Genomic DNA, 21254 nt, shown 5'->3' on the forward strand with positions numbered 1-21254 from the left:
TGCTGTTCAGGGCAGGGCAGGAAGCCAATCTGTTTTCTCTGGTATTGTTTAGGCTACGAATACCGTGGCAGGTTTCCCATCCACTCCCATGTTTATGTCCGTGCTCCAATCCTAGCCACAAAAACGTGTGGGGGAAACACATCCCGAGAAGAGTAAGGGCTGGAAGCTGGAGGATGATACACTTTGGAGCCAAATGGCCTCAAAAAAGCACTTCTGCACCTTATGGCAATTTTGCAAGATAATGTCTTGTTCACTAAATGCTGTGGCAGGAGGATTTTCATCTTCAAAATGGGTACAGTGATACCTCTGGGTTATTACAAGCTCCCAGCTGCAAAGGGCTGCCTGTATTTATACAACACTGCATTATTTATAATATCCTTTTCAGGAGAAGGAGGATATGAGTTCTTTCCTTCACAGTTAAACTATTTTTTTTCTTCCCTTCTCCCACTTGGAAAACATTGATTTCTTGCCCTCATTTCTCCCACCAGATCTGTAGCTGACCTGTCTGTGTTTAGTTTACTTCTCTAGGCCAGATGCTCAGTGGATGAAAAGCACAACCAACCACCCTGGAACAACAGAGCTGCCCTGATTTTCCCCAGTTGGGATCTGGTCCTGTCTCCCCAATATCTGCACGTTTGTGGGAACTGATTAACAACAGCTACAACACTGCTGGGGAGGGGACAAAGGCATAAAAAATGTTGGCCCCATGGGTTTCTGTTTCCGAGTGGGTTTTGACTCTCCTGTACCAAGGATCTGAGGAAGTTTATTGCTGCAAAATAATAAAATATTTAAGACTGATCAAATTTTGTGTGGAAACTATTTGAGCTTAGCTGAGAAGCAGCAGGGGTTGTAAGATTTTACAGTCCAGAGCAAACAGTGAGGAATTTCAGTCCGTGTTACATTCTCAGTGTCCTGAGCTGTTAACTCGTGAGCATGCTGGCAAGGCACCCAGAAACTTCTTCAGCAAGAGAAGAGTCTGGAAAAATACTTTTTTCCCCTTCTACAGAACAAATGTACCAAAGACACAGATGTTTCCAAAAGGGTTCTTTTAATCAGAAGCAAGTTTGCAAAAGAAGAAGTAACTTTCTCATATAAAATAGTGGAGTGGTGAAGGTGAGGCTAACAAGAGGTGTGGAACAAAAATTCAGGGCAACTCTCCAAGGAGACACTGAATTAAAAGCAATGATCCCAATAACCGGAGTACAGTGAAGGGCAGCTCAGACACAGCTGTGTGAGGTGTCCTACCCCACAGCTGACAGCAGATGCCAAACCAGGGGACGGACTCCAGCCCAAGAGAGGCAAAGTGGCAACTACAAACTCACCAGAATATAGGGTTCTTGCACCTTTCTGCTACCTGAGAGCTCCCACTGCACCATGACAGGCCCCAGCATGGCCCAGGGGCGTAATGACATCAAAGGGAGCCCTGGTGGCACTTCCCACCTGCAGAACGCCACCATTCCATGGAAGCAGAAATTCCCAAATCTAGTGAATTGGACACAAAAGGGAAAACACCTTGATATAAAGCTCTGTAACCCCGTTCCTGTCTCTGTATCCAGTGATTCACGCCCCAAGAAAGTGCACAGTGATCAAACAGCATTGAGATAATGAATTTCCTGTCAAGTCTTGAGGCCCCAAGGCCATTTAGTGGGCAAGTGGCAGCTTTGAGAAGATAAAATTCTGAGTCAGAGCCTGAACCTCAAGTGCTAATGGTACTTCCCTCCTAGTTCAAACAAATCTCACCTGTCCCAAGTGTCACCTGTGTGCTTATCCATTGTGGTTCTCTGCTGTCAGGCGGGGCAAACTCTACATCTGCACAAAGTGCAAGGCAGCTTTCCTTTGCTGGGAAGGCAGGGAGAGGACAAAAGGAGTACAGAAATACAAAGGACAGAAGGGACTGGAAGTGTCCAAGGCCAGGTTGGATGGGGCTTGGAGCAACCTGGTCTAGTGGAAGGTGTCCCTGCCCATGGCAGGGGGGTTCAAACAAAGTGATCTTTAAGATCTCTCCCAACCCAAACCATTTTGGGATTCTGTGACTTGTCAGGTGCAGCCATTTCAGGCCCATCATATTCAGTCTTGGGGTGAACACACTCCTAATTCAAGGTTGGTTTCCGTAAGGAAGTTTGAATGGGTTTTGGAGAACCACATCATCACGTGTGGCTTTGTTTGAACGCCCCTCCAACAAACCTTTCCCCACCTCCAGTAACCTTGTGGCTTCTAGGAACACCTTGATAATGTGTGGATTCCACATGTGCGGGCAACAAACTATAAAAGCAATCTAAGGAATGCGACTGAACTAGCAGGAACTCCAGGCTGAGTGGAGCTGTCTGCAGTAAAACATGCCCATGTCCCAGCAGCTCTGTGGTCCTTCCTTTCCAAATGTAAAATAAATAAAATGCTTCATTGTGTGTGGCCTCCTGGCTGCTACTGGTACAGAAGATCAGTGAAAACATGAAGTCTTGGCATCTTGGTCACTCTTACATATCACAGGCTTCTGGGGTTCAAGATTTCTGCCAGAGGTTATCTTTCTTATTTGCTTTCTTTTTAAGTTTCTGATAAATTCTTTTTCTAAAATTTGCCCTATATATCTGAAAGCAATGTGTGGGAGAAGACACCAGTGCTCTGTATGTATAAAGATCTCTCTCTCCTCCCTTTTTGGAAAGCAGATTAGATAATCTTTGGATGACCCAATGGATTTCTTGAGGGAAGCAATGGCAAGGATAATAAATGCATCCCCATGTCAAGATACTTAGTCCAAACTATTGCTACAGCAGCTTCTGGCAGAGATCTTGGTATCAGAAAGAAAAATGAGATCTTGGCCCATCTGCAAAACATCACCAGTTTTAACACTCAAGATGAAGAAGGAAAAGAAATAATTTTGAGTAATAGTTTAGTTTCTTTTTTGTGTATTTTTTTCTTCTCTCCAGTCATGCCAACTGCTCCCAAAAGTGGGATTGTGGCCAAAGTGTGATTCCTTTAGTAACTGCTGATGAAAGCCTTTGCTGTTCCCTCCCTGCCCTCCCCATGAGGGCGTGCCACGAGTGACTCCCAGGGCAGGGAATAAGAGACTGTCACTGATGACAGCAAAGGAGTGCCCTCTCCTGTCCCTTGTCACTGCTGCCATTTGTACCTCCACAGCGCTGGCCCTGCCCAAACATCAGAGCATTGACAGGCAGGAATGGAAAAAGCTCCACCCAAGGGTGTGGGAGTGGCCATGGTGGGGACACCTCACATGTGACATGGATTTTGGGGGGGATAAAATGCTCTACTCGGAGTGGGCTGGAACAGCACAGCTCCTTTCCTGTGTGCAGTTTTGCCCTGATTTATGACAGGGACAACCTGGGGTTTGGGGCTGGGAGCATTGCTGACAGTGGTGACTGGTGTGTCACCTCAGCCCTGGCAGGAGCTGAAGACTTGGGCACTTTTTACCTGCAGGAGCCTGGGTATTGTTATGGGTATTGCATGAAAAACAAGCTCCTATTAAACCATTCCCTGAAATGTCTCCCGTGGTCATTTCATGATGCTGCTTTTGTTTTTCAGTAACAGTCACCAAGAGACCAGAGAAACAGGGGAAGGGAAATAAATAAATAAAAATAAAATATCCGAAGAAGGCATTTTAAACATAAGCCTTCATTTTTCAAGACTATTCTAAACAGGAAGATGGAAATGGAAGCAAATTCAATGGGTGAAGTTACTGTAACGTGACAACTAATGTTTAAAAGTTGTATTTCAAGGCTCAATTCCCGAAGATTGCAGCAATGAAATAGAGCTTTCTTCCTAACTGATGGAGTATTTCCTTCCAGATAAAACAATTTCCCTGATATGTGAAGTAAATAAAACCTACCTATTAACCTTATTTTACAAGTTGAGTGTGTTAGCAAGAAAAGGTGGAGGCATCACACATGGAGTGACACAGGATCCTGCACAGCAGAAAACACATCCTGTGCTCAGCTGAGGGTGAGCAAGGCACTGCCCCTCCTCACTCTGCAACTGCCCATCCAAAATAAATCCACATGTCACAAAAGCCAACTCCTGAACACAACATGACCCAGAGTGACAACAGAGGGGACAAGAATGGAACAGGAATACCTTTGTTGGGATCTACGGGTCCTAAAGGAATCACACCTAACCTGCTATTTTGACAGCAGTCAGAAGAAAAGAGCCACACAGCCAACTCAGCAGGTCCTCAGCAAGCTCAGGCTTTTCACTTGCAGCTGGTTGTGAGAAAAAAGAAACAGTCTCTTCTCCTCGCTTTGTATAGACCGTGCTGCTCCCCATGTTGTCCTTCAGCAGAGCAGTGGCCACATTTCCTTTATTCCCCATGGTTTTCTTGGGTTGTTTTTTTTCTCAATGTGGTATCAAAGATCAGCCCCAGGGAGTAACTGCACCTTACGTCAACTGAATCTGGCAATATTCAGGAGATGTGGAGTTACATTATGCTTTCCTTTGGAGCAAAGTCTTCCGGTGTTCCATCTACCTCCTACTAATTTACATCCCTAAAGTCCTCAGTGGTCCTTGAAGGGCTCCTCCTGCAGCACTACCTCTTACACCTGTTGGACAAGCGCCATTAAAATTCCAAGAGCAATTGCACTGCTGTGTCAAATGTATAAAAACAATGTGTTTAAAATATGTAATCAGATGCAGGAAATGACAAAGGAAAACAAATCAGAAAGTCACGTAGATAATTTTGTCTAAGAAACAAAAAACGCAGACTGAAAACAAATTTTGGCAGTTCAGTAATTAAAGCAAAGTCCATATGGCTTAAGAGAACAGTCAAAGTGCACAGAAGGCAGTGGGTTTTTTGTTTGCTTTGCATTCCTCTTCACAGCACACTCCAAGTCATCCTCTTTGGAGTCCCATCTCCATCCCACACACATCCTACCCAGGTGCAGAGAGGGGGATGACTCACAGGGTTTTGGCTCAGCCGTGTCTTTGCGAGTCCCTTGCCATCTAATGAGCTGCAGATCATTATCCCAAACTCAAAAGCCCTTAAACACACCCACTGGAGTTTTTGGTTTTGAACTTTTTCTTCCTGGAACCTTTGGAGAGGAACAGCAATCCAGTGCCAAAGCTATGCAGAGTCTGCATGCACCAAGAGCAGCAGTGCTGAAGAGTAAAAGCAGTTCTGAGATCATTTGCCCTGCCCAAGAGGCACTGAAAGGTGACAGCAAGGCTGAGCTGGCCCTTGGACCTCATCAGCTGTTCTGGTGAGGTGCCACCAGGATGCTCCCAACCAGGCCCCTGGGCAGCCTGGCTCCAACAACCTGCTCCCCCTGCCACAGATGTCCCACATCCCTTGAGAGGACAAGGACAATTTTCTATGGTAACAATGTCCTTGACAGGACATTAGCAAGCACCAATTTTCCTGGCTTATCCACCTGGAAGGACATGCCAGATCCTGGCGTGGCAAGGACTCTCCTACTTCCAAATTCACCTTTCAAGCTCTCATGATAAAAAGCCTGGTGACCCAGGACTGTTGCTGCATCCAAGGGCTGGACTTGGATTCTTTCAATGCCTGACAACTTTTCCTTGTGAGTAAACAACTTGCTACTAAACATGACAGACTCAGGGAAAGGATAGAAAAGAAGAAAACAAAAAGTGAGCTGTACAAAAGGATGGAAGATAAACTAAAAATCTCCTCTTGTCTTTCCAAAGGCTGTAGTTTCAAGTGCACGGAGCAGGCTGTAAACGTGCACAGCTAAAGGTAATTCATGACCCCAATGCCTGAAATACCTGGTTAGCTTTATTTGGAGACACTTTTTTGCTTCTCCCAGATATGAAGCTGCAGAATCAATAAAAGGCACCTGTGGACACCAAAATTCACCCAGTCTGTGTGGTGTGTCTTTGTACTAAAAAATAAAATCAAACAAACCCTGCCACTGTGTACTTTTTTACAGACCAGTAAACAGAACTGCAGAGTCTGGGTGAGAAAGGATGCTCAACTTCTGTTGGCAGGGCATGGTAACTCTGATGATCAAAATCCTCATCAATTAGTAAACTCTCTAGGTTTTCACTGCAATTTTAATTGAAAAATTCCTCTGGCTTGCTGGGTTGTGTCCTTTGACTTTTAAAAAATGACTGATTCAAATGGTACACACAGTCCACAAGGAGGATTAGAGCCACACCAAAAATAAACTGACCTTACATCTGAATTCTTCCCACCTGCTTCACCACCACTGCCTACAGCGCTCTTTTGAGCCATCTCCTCTTCCAGAGGCCCTGGAGTTGGAATATCTAAAGAATGCAGCAGGTCCCATTTGAAGAAGAAAGAAAAGCAGGTCAGTAATTCAATATAAATACACCAGTAGTGAGCTTAGAGCAGACACAGTGACACATCTGAGCCTACATTGATCAGCCAGTGCTCCTAATGTGTGGAGCAGCGAGGAGAAGAGAGGAGGTGTCTGCTTTTCACCTAAAAATGTGTCTGTTTTCTATGTTTTACTACTTAACCTTGATGACAGAGAAAATTAAAAAGAAGAGAAAAAGGAAGGGGAAAAAAAAGAGTAGAGAAAAAGGAAGAAAAAGGAGCCTGGGAGGTTTTATGTTTTCTCTTCAAATCACATCACAAAGTCACTCATTGCATCTAGGGAATTCACCTGCTTGTTTGGGAGTGGTGGGACAGGAGGAGGGCAGAGAAAGAAAGAGGGAAGGGCATGGGAGCTGCTTCCTGAAGCAGCGTTACAAAAAGCGGTTAAAAAACCCCTACTATTCACAAGTGGTTAAAATCATCACTGTTCGGAATTCCATTTTTTGTCTTTTTGTTTTCTTAAACAAAGGTTCAGTTAGTTCAGCTCCGTGTTTTTATAGAGTTGATTGTCTTCAGAAAGAAAAAAAAAACCAACAAAACAACCAAAAAACCCAACCAAAACACCAACAACCCAGCCTCAGGTGTGTTCCCATCCGTTTCTACCCTGATAAGAGAGGTCCCCACAGTCCAGCGCCCCGGCCACGCACACAGGTCCCTGTGACTGTCCCGCCGTGTCCCCAGCCCCGCTCAGACAAAGGAGGAGAATCCTGTCACTGGAGTCCGGGAGCCGGGCGCGGGCTGTCCCGTCGGGGTGTACACCCCTCCTGAGCTCTGTGTCGTGATCACAGTCTGGAAATAGGGTTCTGTCTCGCTGGCCGTGCACTCCTCGTATCTGTAGGACGCCGGGTGCTGCTTCACCCCTTTCTGCTGCCGCTTCCACGAGTTGTAGTAGGTGGGGTCGCTCATGTAGTGGTTCACGAAGGAGTGTTTGGGCAGCTCGTCCTCGTAATCCGAGTCAGTGACCTGGGGCATCGGGGAAAATAGAATTAAATAGTCGCTCAGTAGTTAGCATCGATGAGTTTTTTTAGCCTGTTGTGCTTGCAAAGAAATGAGAGGCAAGTTTAGCATCCCCATCTGTCTGAAGCTGAAATGTTAAGGTAAGAGGGATGGCAGTCCCAGTGTGGTACGAACACTATGCTCTGCTTTAGCCAGACTCTGCTGCTAGAGGGAGAGTCCCCTGATGACAAGTGACAGAGAAATTCCTTCTAATTCCCTGCAGAACGGTGCAGGGGCAGCCAGGAGCTCCTGTTTGGGCACAAGATGCAGGGAAGTGTAGACAGGTCACAGCAAAACCAACAGCTTTCAATCACAATCAGAAATACTGCAGTTCCAACTGAGCATATCCCTACTGATGGAAGGACAGCAGGGATGCCTTCCACACAGACACTCTGCTTAGCCAGGCCATTGTTTGGGGTGGCCAGCCCAAGCCACCTGCACAGGACTCTAATTGAAAATTAGTTCTGTAACTGGAAGGGAGTTAAGTAAAATCAGACTTTTTTACAGGCAAATAACACTATTTGCATGTTCCAGCTGATTATGGGGTGGTACAAGGTATACAAGCAGCGGCGACAGAAGAAAGAGAATGTAAAATCTGGGGAAGAAGAGCTGCCAGGCAGGAGGGGCCGCTTCCTTGGGATGAGTCAGACCCAGCTCTGTGCTCAGAGCGGATCCTGCCCCTGAAACATTTATGCACGGTGGCTGGAGAGCTTCAAAGTTCCCATCAATACCAAGCGGGAGCTCTACTGAGATGGAACCAGATAAGCTCTGTGCATCTGCCCCTCCTCTGAAGTGCTGCTGCTGGGCTGCAGCTGGAGGAATCACAGAGGGCTTGTGCATCTCTGCTGAGTTCAGAGACCACGGCAAAGCCTCGGCCATGGAATCTCAGCACACAGAACAGAATTTTCCTTCTGTTCCCACTGATGTTCCCACCAGTAACAGCCCCATCCCATCTCGAGCACAAACACTTACCCAGGCATTTCCAGATCTCATGCCTTTCCTCAAAATCTCCGGTTAGACCATGCTAAAGCTTTTATTCCTTTCCCTCCCCCCCAAAATAATCTGCATTGCCAATTCTAGAGGCATTTAAATATCAAAGTAGGAGCTGCCCAGGACACACAAGAGAGACAGGTAAGTGCAGCTCATCACCGTTCGTTGCTGCAATTAGTTTCAAAAGATTGGTGTGGTTCTGATCTGTGACACCACCCAGCAAACACACATCCTTCTTGATCCTGCCTGCCACAAAACTTGTCTCTCCTCCTCTAAAGCTCCTTTTTAATGGTCTCTGAAGAACAATCCTCAAATGCCTTGTGAACCATCGTTTGAAAAGGGCACAGCATCCATCACCCCACTTCTTTGCTTAGGTAGCTGCTTCAATACTATTCCGTGCCCATTTTCCAGCACGGAGGGTGATGGACAGAGCTGAGAAATTTTTCCCAGGGCTTTCCAAAAGTGAGCAAAGCACCTCTTTACAGCTTTGCAAAACTTCTTTTCAACGATTACCCAGGCTTTGGCTCTTTAGAAGTTATGTAGCATTTGATTTTTAAGAATGAAAAGCTTCAGGTGCCTTGACAAGTAATTACTAATACAACAAAGCCCTACCAGCATTTAACAATTATTCCAGAAGGAACACAGCAAGCCTATCTCCTAGAAAAACACTCCTTTGCACCAGCTGCCAGGCTTGGGAAGCCAACACCCGACTCTCTCCAAAGACCTTCCTGAACAGGTGGTTTTTGCAGCATTCCTGGAATATCCCCAGATTTGGACCAATTCACAGCCAGTGGGTGCAGAGAGCAGCTCCAGAGTGTTGGCACTGCTGCCAGGAACATCCTGCCAACACTGCCCTGTCTGTTTTGCTCCACAGGAGTGCCATGGATGGCTGCAGATGTGGCAGCATGGCGGGGCCTGGCAGCAGGAGCTCAGGCTGGTCCTCAGCTGCAGACACAGCCAACTTCACCAAAATATCCCCAAACCCTGGTTCCCTCTGTACTCAGCAGGAAATAAGTTACTGCACTCTGAATCAGTCTCCAAACATTATGCTATGTGTCCACAGGGTATTTTTAAGGTAAATGCCTGGGAAGCTGAGGGTGATGTGGAAGAAAAGTCTCTGCACCCTGAGCAGGTAGATCACTCACCAAAAGCAGCACCCAGAGGTGTGAACTCCTCTAGCTCCTGTGGATGTGCTCCCTCTGTCAAAGGCACAAGGCACTGCTGTCCCATGTCCTCTGACTCCTTCCCCAGACCACCATCATTTTACTGACTCAGACACACTCAGCCACCCCACAGGGGAACAGAGGGGTCACAGCTGAGCTGAGGTGGCATAAGCATGAGGAGCAAAAAAACCAGCCAACCAACCAACCAACCAACCAACCAACCAAAAAAAACCCCACAAACTTCTGGTGGCTCTTTATGAGTCTTCCCGATGTCCTCACAGACACAAGGGATCTGTGGGGTTGGATAAAGCCAGCTAAAAGGCTGGAAGGCCTAAGGAGAAATGCAAAGAAGCATTTGACATGATTTAATAGCTGCAATAGTACTGATGCAGCCACTTGAGCTCTGTCCATCACCAGCAAAAAAACAACTCTCTCACAAAACGAATATAATTTCTGTTCCTAAGCCAAGTTCTTTCAAGATTGCCAGAAGTCAACACAATAAACAGGAGAAATCCCAGGAACACTTTAAGATGAGCTGCTACCGTTTGAAATACGGTGTCACTCAGATTTGCCATGAACTGAAAGAGGCAATTAAAAACAATACCACTTGCTGATAATTTGTCCACTAATTAGTTCATTATACCCGCTGAAAGGGAACACTAATTTGGTGTAAATAAGGCCATGGTCTTTCAGAAAGAACTGTCATGAAACATATAGAGCTGCAGTAACTTCAGCCTTTCACCATCATTCAGACTGATGCTGGAAAGGATAACCTGCTTGTTAGTGTTGATACAACACGGTTTTTTTCTGTGTTTCTTTCAGAACAGGCAGGAACTGACTATTCTGTCCGTGCTTCTGAAGTATCTCCCAAGGTCTGCTCCCAGCAAGACTCCAATAACCACCCTTATCAGCAAGGAATGCTCCAAACTGGCATTCCACAGCACGATGAAAATCAAGGAGAAGTAAGATAAACCTGTTTAGCATGACAATACAGACAGCTTAGACTAGAGGATTACTCTTTAGTGGTTTTTAAACTATTGAGTAAATAGAAATGCTGCAGGGCTTTTTGCTTTGTTTTCAGTTTTCTCCTTCCCCTGCGACTGTGGCTGTGTTACCTTGGAAACCTCCATAGGCTGGAGCGTGATTGGGTGTGTGGTGACATTACACACTGTCAACCAAAGGTGCATGGATGCCTGTGAAACAACAAATACAGAAAAGGAGAGCCTATTTAGGTATATTTTTTATAGCACAAAACGCACAAGTCCTGCTCAGAGGCAACTCAGCCACCAGAGCTGGCTGGCTTAGTCAGGGGAAATGTGATAATAAATTTGATCATAGTTCCAGTTATCCTTTTAAGTGACTACAAAAGAAACAGCCTTATAAAATTACTTCTAAAAATGTAGATGACAGCAGGATTTTTTTTGTTGTTGGCCTGAAATAAATATGCTGTAAAAGAGACAAGGTAACCCAGTATGCAAAATATTTCTCTGGACATGGGAACTCACTCCTATTTTATGTGTCAGCTGCAGCTGGTTTCCACATAATGTCCAACTTGTCAAAATCACTGGAGAGCTTTACTGGAAACAAGTTAAACCCTATTCCCTCTGAAGTGTTAAGTGGAAATTAATATCTTCCAACAGAGCTGAGAAAGCCAAAGCTAGTCAGACTGCAGAGAGCAGTGGGAAGGCCAGAGCATCCAGCACTGACTGATAATATGTGCAACTTGTGAGAGTATTTTCTCCTGGAAGCAGTTTTTGGGAGACCACAAGGACTTGTGAGAACGCACAAATGTGCACCAGCCTCCCCTCTCCTTCTGCTCTTCCTTGGCTGCATGACACTGCAGATACATCACCAGATTTCTATACATGGTGAACACCTAATTTTTTCAGATTATCTATCCAGAGCCTTGTCCACTTGACTCATTAACTAAAAGCCTATTATTATTAATCATTTAGAATTTACACTCATAGCAGTCTCCTGCTCCATACCTGCCAATTAAACTTCTTTAACCTCATTAACAGTACTGGTGCTTGGCTTTCATGACATGGAGTAAGTTCACCACTTGATTTATGAATATTAAGAGTCCTACTTGATTTCCTCTTTGTTTCTGTGTGTCTCTCCTCTCCAAGAGGGAGCTTGGAGGAATGCTCCCAGGCAGCTGTGTTTTAAGTGCAGTCAGTCAGCCCAAGAGTTCTTCATGTTCAGTAAACCCCAGGAGACCTGAAGCCAGTGAGTTTCCTTCTTTTCCATATAAAATCTTGACACCTCAGGCAGCAGGTGTAAGACTAAGCAGTAACATGGTGACAAGTGGATTGAAGGCAAAGGCACAGTTTTTGTCCCTGTCTGCCCTGATTTGCATCATATTAGGTGGAATTTGAGACCCACACACAGATGTATCAGAGGAAAACAGCATCAGGACCCTCTGCTGCAGAGGACCAAGCCTGGGTAGAACTCTTACATGAAAAGATATCTTTAGCTCTTCACTTAATGGCAAATGTTTGTGCCTGCTAAGACAGATGGGAAAATTTGAAACTCTCAGAAAATAGAGCTTGTCTATGAAGATCTCCTCTGAGAACAGAAACTAAAAGAAAATAAAAGACAAACAGGAAGAGCTAATAGATACAGGAACAGCTGAAAAGAGAGTGGTCAATCATCTATGCCCACTTCTGCCCCAAGCCACCCTCACCTCCTGTCTTCACCTGCCAACATAAACAGCGTTTTCAGGCTGATCAAAAGGCAGCATCTCCTACTGCTACCTCTACTGGGAGCATATTAACATTTCATGACTAAAAGCACTCCCCACAAAAAAACCCCAAACAAGCATCAAAGACATTATACAAGCGGGCTGTATATGTATATATATCCAAGCGCCAAGGAAAAACAGGGGCATATTTTGTGCACAAAATGCTCACATGCGCAGCCACATTCACAAAAACACCAGAATCTCAACTGAGACCTTCGGGCTCAACAGCAATGCAACAGTAAATAAACAATATCAATAGCCTGAGAAAAAACCCACCCAAATCCCTTCATTCCCTGCTGTACAAAGAGTGCATACAGTAGGCATAATGACACCCTGCAAGGAGACTTCTGCACATCACCAGGAAATACCACACGGGACATTGAAATTAATGTCAAAAGGTGCCAGTGCTCAATTCACGATCATGCTCAGCAAACTGTTTTAATGACAGGTTTAATGCTGGTTTGTTACAGTGACATGACCAAAGCACTGTGGGTTTAATCTGGAGGGTAATGCTGGAGCATTGCAGAGACAGCAGCTTGAGCTGCACCAAGGAAAGCTGCCTGCACGACGGGTCGGCCACAGGGCAGCACAAAGCAGCAGGCTGTCGGTGGTAATTAGCAGGAGGTGAGAGCTAGGTAGCCAGGAAAAGCAGCTGTAGCTGCAGGTGCAGAAAAGCTACAGATGAAAACTGTCATCTTCTTTCACTACTTGCTGCCCGTGATTTTTTCTTGCTGGAAGGGTCAGGTTTGGCATGGTTTGGCCCACTGCTCGCTTCTTGCGCTGTCAGTTCGGATTCGTCAGGATCTCAGCTGACAGCAGCTGATTTTAGAGACAGATTTACCTTTCTGGATCTCCTCTGAAGTCTGTCTATTCAGCCCTGGTCACTGCTGGACTTTCACAGACAGCACACACTTCTTTTCCTCTTACGAGGAATGTGAAACACAAGATGGAGCCCTGCCAGATGGACAGTGCTGGCATACACCCACCTTCTGTGGAGAGCAGTCCAAAGGCAAGGCTGGGGTGTGCAGAGAGCTGAATGCTGGGCCCTCACAGCCATGGCCATGTGCTCCCTGGCAAGTTACTCACTCCCTACCTACGCCCTCTGTAACCAAGGCAGTGGCTGTCACCACTCAGACCACTCCCCTGAATGTGGGGTTTGCTGTAGCTGTGAAACTGCAAACCACATTCTACACTCCAGTCAGTGCAACACTCCAAAGCACATTTCAGCTTTGACCCCCCCCAGACAGTAGCTGGTTATTTTGCAGCACCATATGTGTTTTCCCAAAAGTACTCCAAGTTTGCAGCCACAGGCAGAAGGGGGTGTGCAGATCCTTGCAGAGTGGTCAGCACACAGTCTCTGACTGATTGCACTTATCTTACCTGATTCTGGAAAACTGAATATATCTGCCAAGGCCAGGTCTGGAATCTGCTCTGGCTGGGTCCTGCTTGTCATTCTTTCCTTTGATATTTTTATTTTAAGCTGTGATGCAAACAGCCTGGTGAATTGAACCTTTTAAAATCCCTGAGACAGATAAACAGTGACCACGCAGCATGATGCAGGTATGGGACTGGGACTTCAAAGACTTGCCAGGATTCAGCATGGAAATTAATATCTGCAGTGTCTGTGCAGGGCGAGGCAGAGGGAAAGCCTTACCTCTGATTCTGACACTTCCAGGGGCTTCTCGTTGAGGCCCAAGCCCTCAGTCAGCACAGCCCCGTTGTACTTGTTGCAGATATCCTCATCAGAGTAGTGCAGCCCCCCTGGGCTTGGCCGAGGAGGAGACCTAGAAAATGCAAAGGATGAGTGTTTGGGATGTTGTTATTCCCCTGGGATTAATGAAATCATGCTTAGAATCACAGCCTGAGGCAGAGACTCGGGTATTTAAGTCCTCCCTGGATTCTTCAGTCTCTCCCTTTTGCCTGTTTAACAGTGCTTGAAGCTAGAAAGAAGACATTCCAAAAGCACAGCATTCCCAGCTTTTTACCTGGTTCCATTTTTCTTTGAGAAGGTGCTCTTGATGTTCAGGTGTCTGCTGTTGAGCTCCAGTGCAGTGAAGCCTCCGTTATCCAGGGTGACTGACTCTTCCACGTTGGAGATGGTTTTACCTGGAGCCAGGAAATGAAAGGTTCAGCTGAAACAGAAGCACTTTTCCCCCCAAACAGAACTGCAGGAGCTAACTCGTTCTTCTTTCTGGTTTATGACATCATTAATTATTTGAAATTCTCTTTTCTTACTGGCAAGTGAGAACAGAGTAAAGGCAAGGAGTGTATCAGGAATATGAAGGTGCAGAGGAAGACAAAAGAAGAGAAAGGAGTCATGAATGGATGGAGGGATTTCATTCAGAGGCAAGTATCTAAAATAGCACAGATAAACTGTGCTTCAAAAGTGCTTATTCTTGGTTTTGACTATAAATAGAAACCAGATAACTAATTTAGGTGGCTACTGAAGACGTCCTCAATCAGGTGCTGTGAATCCCATTCCACACTGACTGGAGCAAAGCCAGAGAAAGTAAAACTAGAAAAGGTAGAAAAAAAGGAAAAGGTGAGAGAAAAAAAAAAAAAAGGGCAGGAAAAAAGCAAGAGAGAGGGTAAGGGGATAGCAAATGGGAAAAACATGCCACAGCTGAAATGAGGATCAGGAATGGAGAAATCACCAGACAACAAAAGGCAGGAACAAGGACAGGATGGGAAGAAGGAAAATACAGCCCAGGATATTATTTCTTGTGATCAAATCTAGCTGGAGCTTGTTCTCTCCTGTGCTCATCCTTTGTCATCCCAAAGGTGTGAGCTGAGCCTGAGTCCCAGGGAGAAGGGCTGGCTGTCACTGTGCAGCAGACAGGTGCTTTATCCTCAGCTTCAATACCAGTGCTGCATTAAGGCTCTGTGAACACGGATATCTGACAGCACAGGTCAGACCTGCCTTTTCATGTCTGTCCCCCAAACACACATTAAAACCACGAAGATGAGAGATTTCCTGTGAGCTGTGCATACAAATATGTAATAGTATTAACCTGGTAAAATGCCACGCTATGCATACATCTTATATCTCGTGGGACTGAAATCTGATTTTCTAACACTTGTTAGAAGTGAATTACAAAGAAAGAGAAGATCTTCACTTTGGGACTGAATTACTAAATACTGCCTGGAAGACTTCATTACCATTAATCCCTAAGAACAGGTAGTGCAGAGACCCATCCACCTGATCTTTCTCATTAATGTGCCTTTTCTGGCACCTCCTGGCATCAGAGAAATTTCTTGCTGCAGGTGGAGGAGGCTATCAGAGAAATACACATGTGAACAAGCCTCCCAGGACTTTATCATGTAGGGAGAAGAAAAGGTAAAAAACAATATTCAGAGCTCAAGAATGAGGCTTTTTGAAAGGGGCCTATTTGATATTCTAAGTTACAGAGCAGGTAGCTCCTCTTTCAAGAAAGGAGGCTGGTAAAAATCATCACTAAGGGAAAATTCAAAGCTTGATGCTCACTATATGTTAAAATCTAAAAGGTCCAGATAACCAAGACACCTCCTGGCTGCTTGGCCCCCAGCCCAGCAACTGCACCTTGGCTTAGGGAAGGAATGTGAGATGCAGGGCACTCAATATAAAGGAATGATGATATAGTCCTCACACATGGGATTTAGAATATCTGCATTGGTACAGCCATGGAAAAGCAGAATCTTTCTCCTCCCTGTCTGTCAGGGAATTATGACAAAGTTAAACAAAGTCTCAGCCAATTTTTTTTAATTCCTTATCTACCAAGTGTTTGACCCAGACTCCTTGGCTTTTACTGCAGCCCCTGGGACTTCCAGAGTCTGTCCTGAGCCCAAGGCTGCTCAGTGTCCAAACCCTGATCCAGTGTGGCTACAGGCAAAAGCCATTTCTACCATACCAGACAGCAAAAAGTTCCAAGTCTTCTGCCAAGTAAAATAGCTCTAAACACAGTCCCTGCTGAGGGAATCAGGGTTTCAAAGGAAGGGTATTTCTGATTCCCACAGCTCTTGAGACTTTTCCACAGCACAGAGATGATGCCTTACCTCCATTGCAGTTCTTGTACTTCTTGCTCTGGCCGTGCAGGACCAATGCAAATACCACCAGCAGGATGAGGATGAGGCTTGAGAGAGCCATCACCAGCAGAAACCACCACTCCTCATAGAAAGGGGCTTCTGTTTGTGCTGAAAGAGCAAAAAAACCAAATAACAGTTCTTCTTCATGCCCTTTTAACATTTTCTCTTGTTCTCCACAGTGAATGATGGCTCCACAGTGGTGCTCAGGAGAGAGAGAGTTCAGACTCTCGAGGGGGTTCTGACCCTTCTAGGATGGTAGAGAACACAAGCATGTCACAGCTCTAACACAGAACCCTGGGATAGTTTGGGTTGGAAGGACCTTAAAGCTCATCCAGTGCCACCCCTGCCATGGGCAGGGACACCTTCCACTATCCCAGGTTGCTGCAAGCCCCATTCAAATTGGCCATGGACACTGCCAGGGATGGGGCAGCCAGAGCTTTCCTGGGCAACCAGTTCCATCTCTACAAGCACCTTTCACACCTTTCATACCCCTGGAGCAGCTCCAGAGGCCCTTAGCTAAGAAGTTACCACCAGAAGAAGAGAGTCAGGTTTCCTCCCACAGCTCTGCACACCCACATTTCTTGACCATGGCAGGCTTAGCACTCCTGGGTCAAGGGAACCACTAATACACATGCCATGACCCATGATTATTTCACTTTTTGGGAGGCTTACCTTGCCAAAATGCTGTTCAGTGGCTCTTTGAAAAATATAGCTAGTGTCAGGGAACAAAGTACACTTGGTTCAGTGTCTTTCAGTACCTCCATTAACTCCAACTTCCAACATTCACTGCTAACTCTATATCACTTCTCCATCCACTGAGCCAAGCCTGATGTGCAGCACAGGGGTATCAATTCCATTGCCTGGGTTTTGTGCAGTCTCAGGTCATTTCATCTCATTTGACCTCGAGTGGAAACACAAAATGACTCTAACTTCCCCTTTCTGGAGTTACCTCCCCAGTCTTGGTTTAAAGCAGTAAATATTGTTGTTTTCTTGCAGTGATATTTTCTTTGTCCTCCCTTGAGCTTCCTCAGCTTTGGGAAAAAGTGCAGCCTCTGAGCACAAGCCAGCAGCTGATATGATTTCCCTGTAGTCTGTAAGGTGGAACACCACCTGGCAGGAATGGGTGATGCCAGGAGAACAACTCAACCCCTCACTATCACCAAACCCTCTTTCCCTCTTCCCCTGACTGTCCCAAGCCTGGATCTGAATAAAAATCTGTTTTAAGCCTGATGATACGAGCTCAAATTTGTTCCAGATCACTGGGTATTCTGCAGCAGGGAAAAGCAGCCACGCTCTTTCTTTGCTGTGAGGCCAGTCCAGGCCAATAAAATCCTAGAGACAAACTGCACGAGCCATGCTGGGCTGAGCAGATTCAGGGCAATTTATACCTCCCTGTGCCAGCTGAAGTGGCCAGCCTAAAATGTTTTATACTTTTATGACTGTGAATCTCAATGGAAGCCTCTGACTTTCATGCAGCAATTTGAGAGGAACACTGAAGCATCAAAAGGAGGCAAATTAAATAGTTCTGTTCAAGTGGAGAACTTACAAACAAGCAGTTTATTTATAGAAAGCATCACAAGGAGATGCATGCCCTGCTTCAGAGGAATAATGTCTTCGAGCAAAGGAAAGACTGACATGATTGCTGGTCCTTTACACTGTTACAGCCTCTGTGAAACCCCAGAGATGAAAAAACACTGCCTCTTGGTGTTTGAAGTGAGTTGTCCATGCCCTTGTCCTGAAGAAGAAAAGCAGGGGTAGCACTCTCAGTGAAATCCATGGAAGCTCTCACGGGGTAAGTGGTTAATTGTGTCAGGACAAGTGCAGCAGCCGTGATGGCGAGAGCTGCGCTCGCTCCTCCTGCCTGCTGGGGAGTTGTTGAATGGTGTTCGTGCCTTTCACTGGAGCAGCAAAGAGATAAAAGCCACTCCAGATACTGGAGCACTGCCAGGTTCTCAGGACTCTCCAGAATTTTGAATCACAAAGCCACTTTATCAGTTTCTTTTATTCCCCTTGTCTTTGCTGACACAGCAAGGATGAAACCTGATGGCTCAAAAGCAACCTGGAGTAGAGCAGGGGTGAAGAGGAGACCCAGCAAAGCCTTCCCAGGGCAAGGTCTCTCACCTCACCACAGGCCCAGGCACTCCAGCTGCCCAGCCCGGGCAAGCTGAGAGCAATCTGATTTTTAAGGTATTCAAGTCCCTGCAGAAAACCAGAGGGCTGGGCTGCTCACAGGGATTAGGGAACCACATTTAGGTCATGGCCCTGTTCACTGGGGGTAAGCACAGGAGAGCAGGGAGAGTGGGAAGAGCCCCAGAGCATCACCAACGAGCTGTTCTGGTGGAAGGGGACTGGAGGCATCACACTGGAGCAGGACTGCCAGCACGGGGGATTATCAGGAATAATGTGAAACTACACTGCTGTGTTTGTGAGAGCTAAATACAAAGTAACACAGGAAATGTTTGTCAGAATCCAGGGTAAAAAAAAAAAAAAGAAAAAAAAAAAGAAAAAGAAAACAAAAACCAGACTAAGAATGGAGAAGAAGCAAACAAATTGTAGACTCTGCAAATTAGTCTTATGACAAGAGATCTGACATAGACACTCTGGGTAAGTTCTTTATCAAGCTTAAAAATGGCACATGCACATTTTTCCTCTTGAGAATCAAACATACTGTAATTTCAAACCATAATTCACCACTGCATTACTCCAGTTTTATCCTAGAACAAGTAAAAACAAGCTGCCTTTGATTATTTGCTGCAACTAGAGAGTCTGGTTTGTTTCTTTTCCCCCTCTTCTCCCTCAACCCTGGAAAATTCCATTGAGAAAGACTTTAAAAAAACATCCATGGTTACCTGATACTGCCACAGAAGGAACACTTGGCTCTCCATAGCCAAATTCGTTGACAGCCACCACCCGAAATTCGTAGGTGACACCTTGCCTGAGCTTGTCCAGGCCCACTGTGTAGGAGGTGGCACTGCGAGGAATGTCCTTCACAAACATGTCCCAAAGTCCTTCATCTAGGAGAGCAGCAAGGAGAGAAATGGCATCAGTTCTGTGCCCTGGCACTTCCACCTGCTCAGTGACAGAGGTTGTCATTGATGGTGTGTGCTGGAGCCACAGGCAGGGACACACTCACCTGGAGGCTGCCCTGTGATACACACAAATGTCAGAATGCCCTGCAAAGCCCCATCTGTGAATGCATTTATTCAGGATGGAATCTTTTCATAGCCCAGATGGAAGAGGTCTCCAAAATCAGCAGCAGCACCCACACAGACCTGAGCTGGCTGGAGCAGTTGCCACTGGCTCCTGGTTGGATAAGGTCACCCACCAGCACACCTGTCATTTGACAGATCAGGTAAACCCAAGGCAGCATTCATGAGTCCTGATCACAAAGATTTTGCTTGCCTTTTACATTGCAAAATTTGCTTTGTTGTTGAAGCACTCAAGTGAGGCTTGGACTAATATAAGTCCTGGGAGGCACTGTGGCCCTGTGTGAACTGGTGCCAAGGGACTGGTGTCACTGGAGTGCTGCTTGCTCCATGACAGCAACAGTGTTGTGCCCTTTGCACGGCACAGAGGTGGTGCTGCACTCTGTGCTCTGCAGTTTTAAGCAGAAATGAGTTTTAAAAGCTGTTGAACTTGGTAGAAACACAATGCCATTCTGATGGGAGCGTTTCAGAAGGGTAATCTTGGCTCTCCACAGCTATAGCATTAATCCTGATTCACATCCTGACCAGGCACCATTCCCATCCCTGACCCACACCTGTAACCTCACATTCACTTGACTGCAATGAAATGAACTTTCAACGAGATGGATGCTGGTACCAGAACAAACAAAACCAACTATAATTAAAAATCCCACTCAAAAATTTTGAAGGCAGGAATCAAACATTAATCTGACTGATCAATTTCCCAATAAAAATTAGTGCCTAGCATTTCTGCTCAGAAAATGGAGTCTCTGTCTACACGTGGGGCCAAACCCTTAGCTCACCTACCCAGCGTAGCTCTCACACACCAGACCTCACAAGCATCCCATTGGGCTTTTACTTTTAGCTATCAAAGCTGTTCCAACAATATCTGTTTTTCTCTCCATGTCCCACAGCAATGGGAATAGGATGATAACCTCTCCACAGACACGACTTCAGTGCGGGAGCTGCCTCTTTGACAGACAGTCGTCTGCGCTGCACGACTCGAGCAGCAGCAGGGCTTCTGTAGCTCGAGGTGTTATCAAGGTAACAATAAAGCAGGAGCCAGCAGTGTGTTACCCTCAGTGACTCGTTCTGCTGCTGCAGTGTGAGGCAGGAATCTGTCCTCATTTGCTTTGCCTTTACCTGAGCGTAACCTAATTGGAGTCACCGCAGCGATTCCAGAACCGTGCTGGTGTAACAGAGCAAGACCTGGCCCTCAGCCTGCTCCTGTGCCACAGGGAATAGCAGCAACGATGGACTGATTAACACTGCAGGTGCATTTCCATGTGAATGTTTTAGCTTTGGCACCAGTAAATATTGGCTAAGTGATTTGCACGGCGCTGCACGTCTGGTGACACACACACAGTGAGTAACAGTCCCCAAACCACAGCTTTTCTGGTCAGGAGGACTGGCAGTCTCAGTGGATGCAAAAAGCAGGCTGGAATGTTATTGTTCCAGCTGCATTTGAGAAACACCAAAGAACAATAAAAATAGGTAATTTTCCTGCCATGCTTAAAACTCGGACCAATGCATTATTCACCAGCATGATCAGACTATAATGAAGTTATCATAATGTACCATTGTTATGTATTAGCTGGGTATTACAATGGCTATAAAACAAGAGATAAAATATTGACTTCCCTTTTACAGGGCAATAGAAACCGAGATTATTTCTACCACATAAAGTTACAATGTAATAAAAAGGGAGTTTGGGATTTAGTTTCTCTGAAGAGGGTGGAGTGAGGGATGCATTTTCGAAGTTGGATTGTTGCAGCCACTGATACTCAGAAGATGCATCTCACGACTATAAA

At 45.8% G+C, this 21254-nt stretch overlaps 1 protein-coding gene across 1 annotated transcript in view; it reads right to left on the reverse strand.

Annotated features, from left to right (window-relative positions):
* Nucleotides 1–1043: 1043 nt before the first annotated feature.
* The window catches only part of SDK1 (sidekick cell adhesion molecule 1), a 393752-nt gene continuing 373541 nt past the window's right edge, over nt 1044–21254 (reverse strand). Inside the window, exons 42-46 of the mRNA XM_083872526.1 lie at nt 19108–19272; nt 16229–16366; nt 14182–14302; nt 13851–13980; nt 1044–7267 (exon numbers count right to left, since the gene is read on the reverse strand). Of these exons, the coding sequence (XP_083728652.1) occupies nt 6992–7267; nt 13851–13980; nt 14182–14302; nt 16229–16366; nt 19108–19272 (830 nt within the window). The 3' untranslated portion in view covers nt 1044–6991. The remainder of the gene's footprint in view (nt 7268–13850; nt 13981–14181; nt 14303–16228; nt 16367–19107; nt 19273–21254) is intronic.

This window comes from Zosterops lateralis, assembly GCF_965231275.1.
Source record: "Zosterops lateralis genome assembly, chromosome: 15".
Classification (NCBI taxonomy): Eukaryota; Metazoa; Chordata; class Aves; order Passeriformes; family Zosteropidae; genus Zosterops; species Zosterops lateralis.